Source organism: Nyctereutes procyonoides, unplaced genomic scaffold (genome assembly GCF_905146905.1).
Source record: "Nyctereutes procyonoides isolate TBG_1078 unplaced genomic scaffold, NYPRO_anot_genome, whole genome shotgun sequence".
NCBI classification, from domain to species: Eukaryota; Metazoa; Chordata; class Mammalia; order Carnivora; family Canidae; genus Nyctereutes; species Nyctereutes procyonoides.
The window spans coordinates 6,162,292-6,175,597 of NW_026575140.1; the positions used below are offsets into that span (position 1 = coordinate 6,162,292).

At 51.5% G+C, this 13,306-nt stretch overlaps 1 protein-coding gene across 1 annotated transcript in view; it reads left to right on the plus strand.

The window, feature by feature from the left end:
* Nucleotides 1-12,432, plus strand: part of CDH5 (cadherin 5) — a 32,087-nt gene extending 19,655 nt beyond the window's left edge. Inside the window, exons 7-12 of the mRNA XM_055306155.1 lie at nt 1,068-1,318; nt 4,493-4,635; nt 6,778-6,902; nt 7,254-7,362; nt 9,413-9,658; nt 11,926-12,432. Coding sequence (XP_055162130.1) covers nt 1,068-1,318; nt 4,493-4,635; nt 6,778-6,902; nt 7,254-7,362; nt 9,413-9,658; nt 11,926-12,419 — 1,368 coding nt within the window. The 3' untranslated portion in view covers nt 12,420-12,432. The remainder of the gene's footprint in view (nt 1-1,067; nt 1,319-4,492; nt 4,636-6,777; nt 6,903-7,253; nt 7,363-9,412; nt 9,659-11,925) is intronic.
* Nucleotides 12,433-13,306: the final 874 nt, after the last annotated feature.

The window sequence follows — 13,306 nt, forward strand, 5'->3', positions numbered from 1 at the left end:
CACCCAGGGGCTGCTCCAAGGTCAGAGGCCATCAAAGGTACACGTTGTGGGTCAGCTCAGAGCTGGCCATGTGCTTTAGGAGCTTGTGACCATGGAGTTGGGAAGGGGAGCCAGGAGAGAAGGATCAGTGCCTGAGACTGGTTACCCCAGAAGCAAACTTAAGGCAAGGAGCTGGGTGTCAATAATTTACTTAGGAAGTGATCCCAGATGCCCCAGGAGCAGTACCACATGAAACCTTAACATCAGATTATCGCTTCAGGCAAGTGGGCACAGTCCACTGGGGACATCTGGAGAATGGGGTGGGATAGTCCTCAGGGTTGCAGGTGCTGGGGGAGAGTGAGCTGTGGGGTTGATTGAGGGCTCCAGGAGGCGTTCACTCTTGTACTTTCTGGCCCGCCCTGGGCACCTGCCAAACCAGAGCCCTGGTAGTGTTATAGGCACCTGCAGCACAGAGCCATAGCTAGGGAGGGAACAGTGCATGCTGGGGGATGTGGGTGGCCACTGGCAGTGCCTACTGTGGACAGACAGAGCAATCAGACCAACTGAATCTGGAAAAGGAAGGAAGGGACACCAAATACCTCTAGAATGGCCATGCTAAGGACTGGGGTACCTAGGCCAGGATGACCCATCTCAAATGGGACATTCTAGAACCCCTGTACCTGAGCCAGGTCAATCCTCCAGCAGAACTTTCCTGCTGCTGTCCCTGATCCAGCCCTGCACTGGGGACTGGAAACAGCCAGGGGAGTCACGTGGCCTCCACAGCATCGAAGCTCGTGGCGAGTGGGGAAGACTCACTGTGTGTCCTCAATACTTGGAACAGGGCCAGTCACAGAGTTAGGGTCAGAGGCGTCGCCATGAGGCTGCTGAGACGCAGTAGGGGAGCAGCCAAAGACAGCCAGCCCGCCCCAGCCCCTCTCCTGATGAGCCTGGAAACATCACTTCTTCGGGCCACAGGCCCCCATCCATAAAATGGGTGTCATCCAGGGCAAACGTGTAGGGTAGCTGTGAAGATCACACCTCACATGCGTGGCTCAGAGCAGGTGCTCCCGTGCTTTCCCCTTCCACAGCCCCTGGACTATGAATACATTAAGCAGTACGTCTTCACCATCGAGGCCACAGACCCCACCATCAACCTCCACTACCTGAGCAGTGTCTCCATCCAAAAAACAGCCCGCGTCATCATCAACGTCACAGATGTGGACGAGCCCCCCAACTTCCACCAGCCCTTCTACCACTTCCAGCTGCGGGAGAACCAGAAAAAACCTCTGATTGGCTCGGTGACGGCCACAGACCCCGATGCAGCTCGGCGGAGCATTGGGTAAGGGGTGGAGGGTGGAAGGGTGGTGCTGATCATGAGGATCCTAGCACTGAGGTTCTTAACGTCCTGACTCCAGGACTCAACTGGGGAAAGTGGCTTCTCCTGGCACATACACGGGACATGGCTGAGGCAGGACTAGAAGCCTGAGCAATTCTACCGACCCGAGCAGCCACGTGGGATCCTGTCTTTCCCAGGCACCCCTAGCCCGCACAGTCCTGGCCATCAGAGCCGGCCACGGGCTGCTCTACCTTGGAGCGGCTATTCTTTGGACCTGGCTCCCACAGGTCCATCTCGAGAGATCTGATGGTCAAGAGGGTAACCAACTAGAGGACAGACGTGAAACCATTTTACAAAACATGTTTTATTAAATTTGCCTTCCCAAGATCACAAAAGGAAAAAAGTAGTCAGTTCACACAGTGAAATGACACAAAGGTCTACAAAGAAAACATCAGTAACCCCTACTCTCGGGTAACTGATGTTCACGGTTTGAGGTGGTTGTTTCGTGACCATAGAAACATCTATGTACATTTATGGTGGGTTTGTTGTCTGCCTGTCTCTCTGTTTGGGGGTTTTGATTACTTTCACAATTTTTTGGATCACACCATGCCCACTTCATCACCAGCTAGACTATCTCCACTAGACTCTGAGCCTCTGGGACCAAAACTATAGTTCTAACTCATGCATTCTAGAGCCATAAAATATTTGACTTCAATCCAATCTCATTTTATTCCAGAGGGGTAGCTGATTGTGTTAGCACCACTTATTAAATACGTCAACATTTTCCCACCTTTGTTTTATAGATAGATAATAAAATAAATTCAAGTAATTATAATTAATATAATATAATATAATATAATATAATATAATATAATATAATATAATACAAATAACCAGAATCTAATTCTGAATCCTTTTCTGTCTACTATTCTGTGGCAAAGCCATTCAGTTTTATTGCAGCAGCTTTATATTAAAACTTAGTAGATATAAGCCAAGTTCCTACCTTACTTTTTTACTTTCTGTAGCTTTTATGTGTTTTTAATATTCACTCTCTCATACAAACTATAAAATTCTTTTATCTGTTTTTTTTAATTTCACAATTTTTCGGATCACACCATGTCCACTTCATCACCCACTTCTATCCAAAATGAGATTGTATAGAAGTCATTAGAATTCTAATGAAAATCATATCAATTTGGAGAGAATTAATATTACTATGATAACAGGTCTTCTGATTAAGGTCAAAAAAACATGCCCCCAAAAATGGAAATTTGGGCCACATCACACAAGTTTTGGGACTACTACAGTTTTTGTGGCCATTCTATTCTAAATAGTCTGTAATGACCATTTTTTTATTTCTTTATTGATCCAAGAATTTACTTCAAGACATTGATTTAATTTTTTTTCTTTTCATTTACCACCAGTTAGGTATTTTTTGTTTTTGCTTTAACTTGTTCTGTGATATAACACAACTGTATTTGTGTTCATTTTTTCTAGAATACCTAAGATTTTGCTTTATGTATTTTAATATCTCTATTTACAAAGGTTCATAACTATTTTACTTTCATTATGACTCATTACTTTTATCCCTATGAAATTACCCAATTTGTTCTGCTAAATACTTTGCCCTCACATTGCCTAGTGTTAAGTTTGCTGGTCCTCTTTTCATATTATTTGTCTTTGCCGGATAGGAGTTTTCCAACTTGTACTTTCAACTTTTCGAACTTCTGCTTTTTACTTGGCATTAAGTCATATCTCGAAAATAGAGTGTAATTGGTTTTGCTTTTTAATCTACACTGAGATGCTTTGGGTTTAACCTATTTACATTTGTCATCATAAGTGATATGTTTGAGCTTACTTTTTTATCTTGTACATTTCTCATTTCTCAAACTTAATGGGTTTTTTTTTCCATCATATTTGCTATAGAGTCTTTTCTTTTCTTTTCTCCTGGATATTTGGATGGAATACATCCATTTTTACTTCTACCGGTGAAACTCTCTTCTATCTATAAAATTTAAAATGTTTTCCTGGACATTTTCTACTTTAAAATATCACACACACACACACACACACACACACACACATGATTGCTTTCCTATGCATGATAAAGAAATCAAATGTTTCATTTTGATTCCTGTCAAAGCAGGCTTTTTCTTTATATTGTGACATTTCTGAGTCATATGAAGTTAAGTTTTCATAAAATATTTTTGGGACCCATCTCTATGGGTGATATATTTCCTGAGTTCTTGTATAAATATACAAACACAAATATAAAATATATTTATACAAATATAAATATACAAAATATACAAACACCTTAGTTCCTCTGCCTTCTTATGCTAGTAACACCACATGTGCTCCCATAATCCTCAGAGTATCCTCAGACTATAGACACCTACTTTCAAAAATTTCTAGCATTTAATTTTGTGGGGACATTTGGGGTGAGTCTGATTTTCTTCACAAGAACATATTTTTCTGTCTGGATTCTGTTCAGTTGCTTCACATAGCCTTGAAATTCAAGTGTCATGAGGATATATGTAAACATTTATCTCTTTTGAAAATTATGCCTGATATTAATGACCTCTTTTAATCTGTAGACTAGAGGCTTTCTTAAGATCAGGAAAGTTTTCCTTTAGTATATCTTTTGTTATTTCTTCTCTTCTATTGGTTCTGGAATTTTCTTCAATAGTAATAAATATATATATTATATATTACATATCATATATTTCATATATATTCATCTCTCATTTCTTCATACCTTTTTCTTGATTTCTGGAACATTTCAAATTTTTACTTCGTAAATTTCTTTTCAATCATTTCCTATCTATTCCAGCTACTTTTTTATTTCTTCCTGGCTGTTCCCCATATATCTCTTCATTAATCACAAAAACCAACCCCAGCTCTGTTGTACTAGATTATAGTGCCACCTGCCTTAGCTCTCAAAGTGTTCCTGAGGGAGTCTCAAGGTACCGTCTTCAGCCCAGCCAGGGCAGCATTGCTAACATTGAAGGGATTGTCCCACCACTCTGAATCCCTCCAGGTGGTAGAACATGATAGCAGAGAGAGGAGGACGGAGGGGCTGCAAGCCATAGATTCTGAAGGGCCTCATTAGTCACACTGAGGAGTCTGCACTCAGGAAAGAATAATGGGAGGCCATGAATTTCTCTCCCCTGGCAGATATTCCATCCGCAAGACCAGTGACAAGGGTCAGTTCTTCCGAATAACCAAGCAAGGGAACATCTACAATGAGAAAGAACTGGACAGAGAAATCTACCCTTGGTATAACCTGACAGTGGAGGCTAAAGAACTGGATTCTAGTGGTGAGTGGCCCCACATGCCAGGGGACCTGGGCTTTTCTCCTTTCCCTCATTCGTTCAAAATAGGCATAATCTGTCATCTCTATCTTAGAGGTATTTAAACTCCTGCTGAAGTACACCACTTGGCTAGAATACTATAGAGCCTCCATCCTCAAGGGTGTGGATGGACCAGCAGCATCCATATCACTTGAGACCTTGTTGGGAGGGTAGACTCTTGGGCTACCCCCAGACCAAATCAGAACCTCATGCACATTATACTTTAAGAACCACTGTCATAATACAGCCTGCTAGATGTCCCTGTGGTGAGAATCATCTAAGGCACCTTTTAAACATAGAGCTTCCCTGGAGGTTCTGGTCCAGTGATTCAGAAAGGGGGCCAAGAAATGTACATCAAAAAAGTACCACACGATTCTTATGATCATGGATGTTTAGAAAAGACTGTTTGTGGGGAAGGGAGGGAGAGGATTTGTATGCCAATCAAGCTGAAGCAGCTTTCAACTTCAAAATGATTAGGTTCTCCAACCTAGTCTAACTTTTGCCGGAGGGAAAGTCAAGTATTGGAATTTCTGTACCCTTACAAAACTTAACATGAGGGATCCCTGGGTGGCGCAGCGGTTTAGCGCCTGCCTTTGGCCCAGGGCACGATCCTGGAGACCCGGGATCGAATCCCATGTCGGGCTCCCGGTGCATGGAGCCTGCTTCTCCCTCTGCCTATGTCTCTGCCTCTCTCTCTCTCTCTCTCTCTCTGTCTCTCTCCCTGTGATTATCATAAATAAATAAAAAAAATTAAAAAAAAAAAACAAAACTTAACATGAGAAAAATCGCAGTTGCCCTCCCAGAGATGGATTAATATTCCCGCCTTACCTTGGAGAGCACCAGGGCCCAGAGGGGCAGGTGACTTGACTAAGGCTGGAATGGTGCTACCCTAGAGGGCCCCTTCTTCTTGCTGCATCTCCCAGACTTAGTCATTGCCCCATTTTCAATCGGCTTCCACATGTTTTGCAGATCAGTCTTTGCCCCTTTCTTCCCCATCTAACCTCATTCACACAATTTTTTGAAACTTAAAATAGTTGTGCATTTTTAAATATGAGAGAAAATACAGAAAAAGAGATGAAAATCATCCCCCCATAATCCCACCACACAGAGATAATTACTGTTAGCACTTTAGTATACTTTCTCTGGTCTCTTTTTTTAATATATATTTTTATATAAGTGAGATCATAATATTTATATAAAAATCATATCCTGCATTTATACTTAACCTTATTCCAGAACCTGTGTCTCATGGTACAAAAACCTTTTTGGGGGTGCCTGGGTGGCTCAGTGATTGAGCATCTGCCTTCAGCTCAGGTCATGATCCTGGGGTCCTGGGATTGAGTCCTGCATCAGGCTCCCCGGGGCGTGGGAGGCGCTGCTTCTCCCTCTGCCTGTGTCTCTGGCTCTCTCTGTGTCTCTCATGAATAAATAAATTTTTTAAAATATTTTTAATTACATCTTTTAAATGTACTTTACATATGCATTGTAAACAGCCACACATTCCATTCTTTTAAAGTGGTTTAATTTATTAACCCCATCTCACTTAGTTTGTTTACCTTTTAGTTAATTTGTAATTAATTAATTTTATTTAAACGGATTACATTTAAATTACTTAAACTATTGGATCAATTTGATAATTTAATTAAAACCTTCTTTAATTTGCTCACATCGTTTCACTTTTTTTTTAATTTTTTTTATTTATTTATGATAGTCACAGAGAGAGAGAGAGAGGCAGAGACACAGGCAGAGGGAGAAGCAGGCTCCATGCACCGGGAGCCCGATGCGGGATTCGATCCCGGGTCTCCAGGATCGCGCCCTGGGCCAAAGGCAGGCGCCAAACCGCTGCGCCACCCAGGGATCCCATCGTTTCACTTTTTGATTCCCACAGCAACTGTTGAGTAAACATCCCTGTGCATGAAGCTTGATGCCCCCCACCCTTCCTCTTCCACCCTTTTCATCCAGAATGCCATCTCTGGTCTCTCTTCCAGAGATCCCTAGCCACCACCACCACCACCCCCGTCCTGCAAAAAGGGTACCCCTCTAGGATTCCCCATCCACATACCTTTTACCCTTGGGGCTGGAATCACAAGCCCTCCCCCCCTCCCGCAGGGTACCCCACAGGCAAAGAATCCATCGTGCAAGTCTACATCGAAATTATGGACGAGAACGACAACCCTCCAGAGTTCGCCCAGCCCTATGAACCCAGAGTGTGTGAGAACGCTGCCCAGGGCAAGGTGAGTCTGGCTCAGGTGGGAGGGTGGAGCATGCCCCCTGAGGACAGGCTTAGAGGCAGCACCTCCCACCCACAGTCAGCTGGCATTTCACTGAGCTTAACATAACTGCCCAACAGCCATCAGGAAAGGTGCTATTATCCTCACTTTACCGATAGAGAAACTGAGGCTCAGAGGGAACGTATGGAGAGTAGACCAGTGAGGAGGGTAGTCCAAAGAGCAGCTTCACGGAGATCATTTAGGTTAGTGTTGCAGGTGAGATGCAACCGTGGTCAGGTCTGAACCCAGAGTCACCACCACGAAACCCCCAGCCACCCCAATGCCATCCCTGATTCTCCATTTTCCATACACCAGCTGGTCGTGCAAATCTCGGCAATAGACAAGGACGTAACACCACGAGATGTGAAGTTCAGATTCTCCCTGGGCACTGAGGACAGCAACTTCACCCTCACAGATAATCACGGTATGCATCATAGTCGTCAGCCTGGGGCGGGGCGGGGTTATTTGAGTCTTGAAGCCCCAGCGTCAAAGACCAAGCCAACAAACTGAGGGCCTATCCTGACTGGGGTCTTCAACTTACGGGATATTTTGTACAACTCCTTCCCAGTCTGTGCCATGGTCAGAGCTACCCTGGCCAAATTGCCAAGTCCATACTCCCCAGAAGATGCTCAGGTCAGCAAGGAATATAGAATAGGTACAGGGTGCAGACAGTTGCTCAATTCACTAATGAGCCAAGGGATTCCTTCCCACGCTGGATCTCTAATACTCAGCACAAGTGCAAATCCTCTATGAATTTTGAGGTCACTACCAAAGAGTCTAAATTGGAAATGTGAAATCCAAAATGCCAAGAATACAGTGAACTTTGTCTTAATTCAGCTATGAGGACTACTTACCACCAGGTGGCCCCAGGACAGCATCTGGTGCACTCCTCACAGCCCAGAGTCTGTGATGTCAGTAGTATTGGCCGATGAGAGCTTCTGATGAGCATGTGCTTACGAGAGTGGTGATGATGCTGAGTTGATTGAACTCTAGCCAAAAGCAGACAGGCTTCCACAGCTTCAACAGGCTCCTGAGAAAAACAGAGAAAATCCCTCTTGGGTCTGAACAGAGCAATCCTTCACCCAGTGCGGGGTGAAATTCCTGACTATCTCTGATCGGCAAAACTGTGGTGGATGAGGATCCCTGTTCAGAATAGCCACTGCCACCTGTGAGGAAGGTCAGGGGCCCTGAGTGTGAGGCGGACCCAGGGGATCAGCCACATACCCATCTTTAAGGAGCCTCCTGTGGGACTGGAAAGCTGGCCATGATGTGCTGGCAGTCAGTGACAGACCATTCAAATGCTCAGCTGTCCGAGCATTAGTAAATAATGTGGTAAAAATATCCATCACGTCACCCCCCCCCCCACGTTCACCTCCATCCCACCTCAGAGGCAGTCTGCATTGGGATAGAAAGTTTAAGTGCCACCCCAAAGGCACCCCATGTACAACCAGGAGGCAAGCCTGTTGGTGCCAGATTCACTTACAGCATGAATGTCCTGTTAGGATAGTGAGTATAGTGAGAAAACTCTAATTTCTCTCATAAAGGATCAGTGGCCATATAGCTATTATTCTCAACTATAATAGACATGGTTACTTAATAAAATGTAATTAGCTTTCATCTGAAATGTAAAAGATGGCCTTCTTTGCTTTTGGCCAGCTTCCTGAGTGAGCTGATCCCGTGGGACTAAATAAATCCTGGAGCAGTGAATCCCTAAGCCCTCTGACCACCGGCATTGTAAACTTCCCAGGAGCCCACAAAAGGCAAACTATCTGGCCTCTGCCCAGAGCCACCAAATCTGAAATGTGGGAGGGGGAGATGGGGGCAGAGGGCAGGGATATGGAGAAGGAAGAGCAGGGTTCTGAAAATCAGCACGTTTAAAAAGCTCTCTGGGGGAGCCTTCGGTCTATGGAACCGTTGATTGGAGCTGGGAGGGGGATCCAATATTTGGGTCAAAGCACATTCCCAGTTGCAGTCTGCCCAGGAAACCCTCAGTTACCTATGTCATCACACCCTCGGTGCCCCAGGGAACAGGTGCATTGTTTTCACTTTCTAATGGATTTTCAGGAATAGGAGAAACAGCCTTTGAAGTTAGCCCAGTGCTAAAAGACTTTTAAACACCTTTTTTTTTCCCATCACCAAAGCTTGAAATAATGCACTGAGCCCAAAGAGAACCACCTGTTATTGGAGTGGGGTTAGGGAAGAGTTGGGGGTCAGATATATCAGTTGCTCACAGAAACAGAAAGCAAGGATTTTACACGTTGGCCATGCCACTGTCAGAGGCCAGGTCCAAGCAGCTACCCCAAGTGTCCCCCCTCTGGAGGAACAGACCCGCACTCAAATGATCGAAACATGAGGCAGGGGATGCAAAGGGCAGAGAAGCAGCCCAGGCTGCACGTGGGCTGGCCCAGTCGCGGAGGCTTTCATGGAGGCGGCAGGCCGAGCAGAACCTGACTCTGCAGCCCTGGTGTTTCCAGATAACACAGCCAACATCACCGTCAAGTACGGCCAGTTCGACCGGGAGCGTGCCAAGGTCCACCACCTGCCTGTGCTCATCTCAGACAATGGGAGGCCAAGCCTCACAGGCACCAGCACGCTGGTCGTGACCATTTGCAAGTGCAACGAGCACGGCGAGTTCACCTACTGCGAGGAGATGGCGGCGCAGGCAGGTGTCAGCATCCAGGCGCTGGTGGCCATCTTCCTCTGCATCCTCACCATCACAGGTCAGTGGCCGGGAGGGCGGCGAGGGACGCTGGGGGGGTTGGGGGTGGCTTCACAGAAGGAGGACGAGACCAGGGCCCCCGGGGGGCAACCCTGCCTCCAGCCCATATCCCACCCTGGGCCTCAGGGTCCCCGGTTCCACACCAGGACACAGGGATAGCTCTACCTCCCTGAACGCCTAAGGGTCGGGGGTAGATACGGGGGAAAGGGAGGATTCAAGGCCTTTCTCTACTTTAAAATACTTTACACTCATTCATTCAATTCATACATTTTGAGCACCTACTGTTCTAGGCATTTATCGACATGAAACCTATTTTTTTAACGCCTCTTTGGGAAGGAAAAAAGAAATTGTTTCACCTCCAGTGGCTTTCTATCCTTTATGAGAATTCCTACAGCTTTGATCTTTCTTTTTCTTTTTCTTTCTTCTTTTTCTTTTTCTTTCTTTCTTCCTTTCCTTTCCTTCCTTTCCTTCTTTTCTTTTCCCTTCCTTCCTTCCTTCCTTCCTTCCTTCCTTCCTTCCTTCCTTCCTTCCTTCCTTCCTTCCTTTTTCTTTCTTTCTTTCTTTCTAGGAGCATTTTAGTTGTAGATTACCCAGGAAGCACATCCTGGGACAGGGATTGGGGTACAAGTGCCTTAATCCAGAAGTGCTCCCAGGAAGCCCTAGAAAGAAGAGTGGGGGTGAAACAGGGAAGAGAGGCAGTGGATGAAGGGAAAGTTGTCAAGACAAGTCATTAGCAGTGTGGGTCCCTGGGGCTTCCTGCCATGGCACCTGGGGCAGCAGTGAGACACACACAGCAGGGGTTTATCCAGCAGCTCCCCTCAGCTGATGGCTGGGGACTCCCAGGGGAATAAACGCTCCTGCTTCACCAGCCCTGAGACCGGGCAGGGCCGGCCCTCTGCGGAGGAAGGTTAGAGACGCCCGGTGCACTGAGATGACGGGCCCTGGGGCTGCCGGGGGGCATCGCATTGTCTGCGCAGGGCTTCTCCTGCCAGCGGCTCCCCTCAGAGACCCCCTGGGCGTGCCACCATCCTGGCGCTTCTCGGGAGGAGTCCAGACTCAGATCTGCTTTTGGTAATAATGAATACTGGCGATGACCATGACCTCGCCGCCACACGCAGGGTGGCCCTCAACCTCATTACTACCTTACCAAGACCAAACAAAGCAGAGAAGTGATGGTGGGCCTGACCCTGGAGGGACGGGGCGGGTGCTGGCTGGGCTCTGACCCTGACGGGTGCAGCAGGTGACTCTGAGGGGTGCAGGGGTGCAGCCGGGCTCTGACCCTGAGGGGGGCAGGGGGGCAGCAGGTGACCCCGAGGGGGGCAGGGAGCAGCTGGGCTGTGACCCCGAGGGGTGCAGGGGTGCAGCCGGGCTCTGACCCCGAGGGGGGCAGGGGTGCAGCTGGGTTCTGACCCCGAGGGGTGCAGGAGTGCAGCCGGGCTCTGACCCCGAGGGGGGCAGGGGTGCAGCTGGGCTGTGACCCCGAGGGGTGCAGGGGTGCAGCCGGGCTCTGACCCCGAGGGGGGCAGGGGTGCAGCTGAGTTCTGACCCCGAGGGGTGCAGGAGTGCAGCCGGGCTCTGACCCCGAGGGGGGCAGGGGTGCAGCTGGGTTCTGACCCCGAGGGGTGCAGGAGTGCAGCCGGGCTCCGACCCCGAGGGGTGCAGGGGTGCAGCCGGGCTGTGACCCCGAGGGGTGCAGGGGTGCAGCCGGGCTCTGACCCCGAGGGGGGCAGGGGTGCAGCCGGGCTCCGACCCCGAGGTGGGCAGGGGTGCAGCCGGGCTCTGAGCCCGAGGGGTGCAGGAGTGCAGCTGGGTTCTGACCCCGAGGGGTGCAGGAGTGCAGCCGGGCTGTGACCCCGAGGGGTGCAGGGGTGCAGCCGGGCTCTGACCCCGAGGTGGGCAGGAGTGCAGCCGGGCTCCGACCCCGAGGTGGGCAGGGGTGCAGCTGGGCTCTGACCCCGAGGGGTGCAGGAGTGCAGCCGGGCTCCGACCCCGAGGGGTGCAGGGGTGCAGCCGGGCTCCGACCCCGAGGGGTGCAGGGGTGCAGCCGGGCTCCGACCCCGAGGGGTGCAGGAGTGCAGCCGGGCTCCGACCCCGAGGGGTGCAGGAGTGCAGCCGGGCTCCGACCCCGAGGTGGGCAGGGGTGCGGCCGGGCTCTGAGCCCTCGGCGTCGGCCCACGCAGGGCTGCGCCGGCCGGGGCATTTCGGGGGTGGGGGTGCGGGGCCTCGAGGGCTGGCGGGCCGGGCCTGAGCAGCTGTGCCCGGCTGCAGTGATCACCCTGCTCATCTTCCTGCGGCGGCGGCTGCGGAAGCAGGCCCGCGCCCACGGCAAGAGCGTGCCCGAGATCCACGAGCAGCTGGTCACCTACGACGAGGAGGGCGGCGGCGAGATGGACACCACCAGCTACGACGTGTCGGTGCTGCACTCGGCGCGGCGCGGCGCCCCGCCCCCGCGGCCGGCCCTGTACGCGCAGGTGCAGAAGCCGCGCCCGGCGCCCGCGGTGCACGCCGGGCCGGGGGAGATGGCCGCCATGATCGAGGCGAAGAAGGACGAGGCGGACCGCGACGGCGGCGGCCCGCCCTACGACACGCTGCACATCTACGGCTACGAGGGCGCCGAGTCGGTGGCCGAGTCGCTCAGCTCGCTGGGCTCCGGGGCCTCCGACGCGGACGTCGACTACGACTTCCTCAGCGACTGGGGCCCGCGCTTCAGGATGCTGGCCGAGCTGTACCGCGCGGAGCCCCCGCAGGAGCTGCCCTACTAGGGCGGCGGCGCGCGGATCCGGGCTCGGGACGCTCCGCGGGAAGCAGGCGCCGCGCCCCGAGCGCCCCAGAGCCCCAGAGCTCCGGCGGGCACTTCCGTGACGCCCGCCCGCCCGCCGCCGCCGCCGCCGCCGCCGCGATGCCGGAGGCGCCGGCCCGGACGCTCTTCCCCCTCCCCGTCCCCCTCCCCGTCCCCCTCCTCGTCCCCGTCCCCCTCGCCAGGACCGCCCCACGCTCGCTCGGCCGTCGCGCTCCTGCCAGCGGTGGGGGCGGGGGCGGGGGCGGGGAGCTCCCTCGAAGCCCCGGGGGCCGCGCGGAGGGCGCCCGCCTGGAGCAGCCCGGGGACCGGCCCAGCGTCAGCCCGGCCTGCCCCGGCCTCCCCACGCTCCCCCAAGCCCTCCGCCACGCCCAGCCTCCCCCAGGGGCGGCCCCTCGACAGCGAACGAACCAGCGAACGAACGGCCCGAGGGGACCTCGCCGCCCGGCCACGCCCGTTCCTGCCGCGTTACGCCCTCAAAATTCAAAGGCGGGAAAAACGGCCTGTTGAACTGTGAAGCAGCCGCGAGGCCGTCCTGGAGGCACAGGGGGGCCCAAGCGGGACCTGCCGCCGCGAGGCCGTCCTGGAGGCACAGGGGGGCCCAAGCGGGACCTGCCGCCGCGAGGCCGTCCTCCACACTGCACCTGTGGGCAGGGCCCGGGGTGGCCGTGACGCCCGTCCCACACCCCTCGGCAGCCGCTGCGGTGTTGCCCGCGCACTCGGGCAGATGTCCTGGGAGCGCAACACATGTCCCCCGTGTGCCTCGCCCAGTCACTCATTCATGCTCCTCTTTTCTCTTTTTCCATCTATTCCTCCTCTCTTGGCTCGAAGGCCCGCGCGTAGTGACCCTCG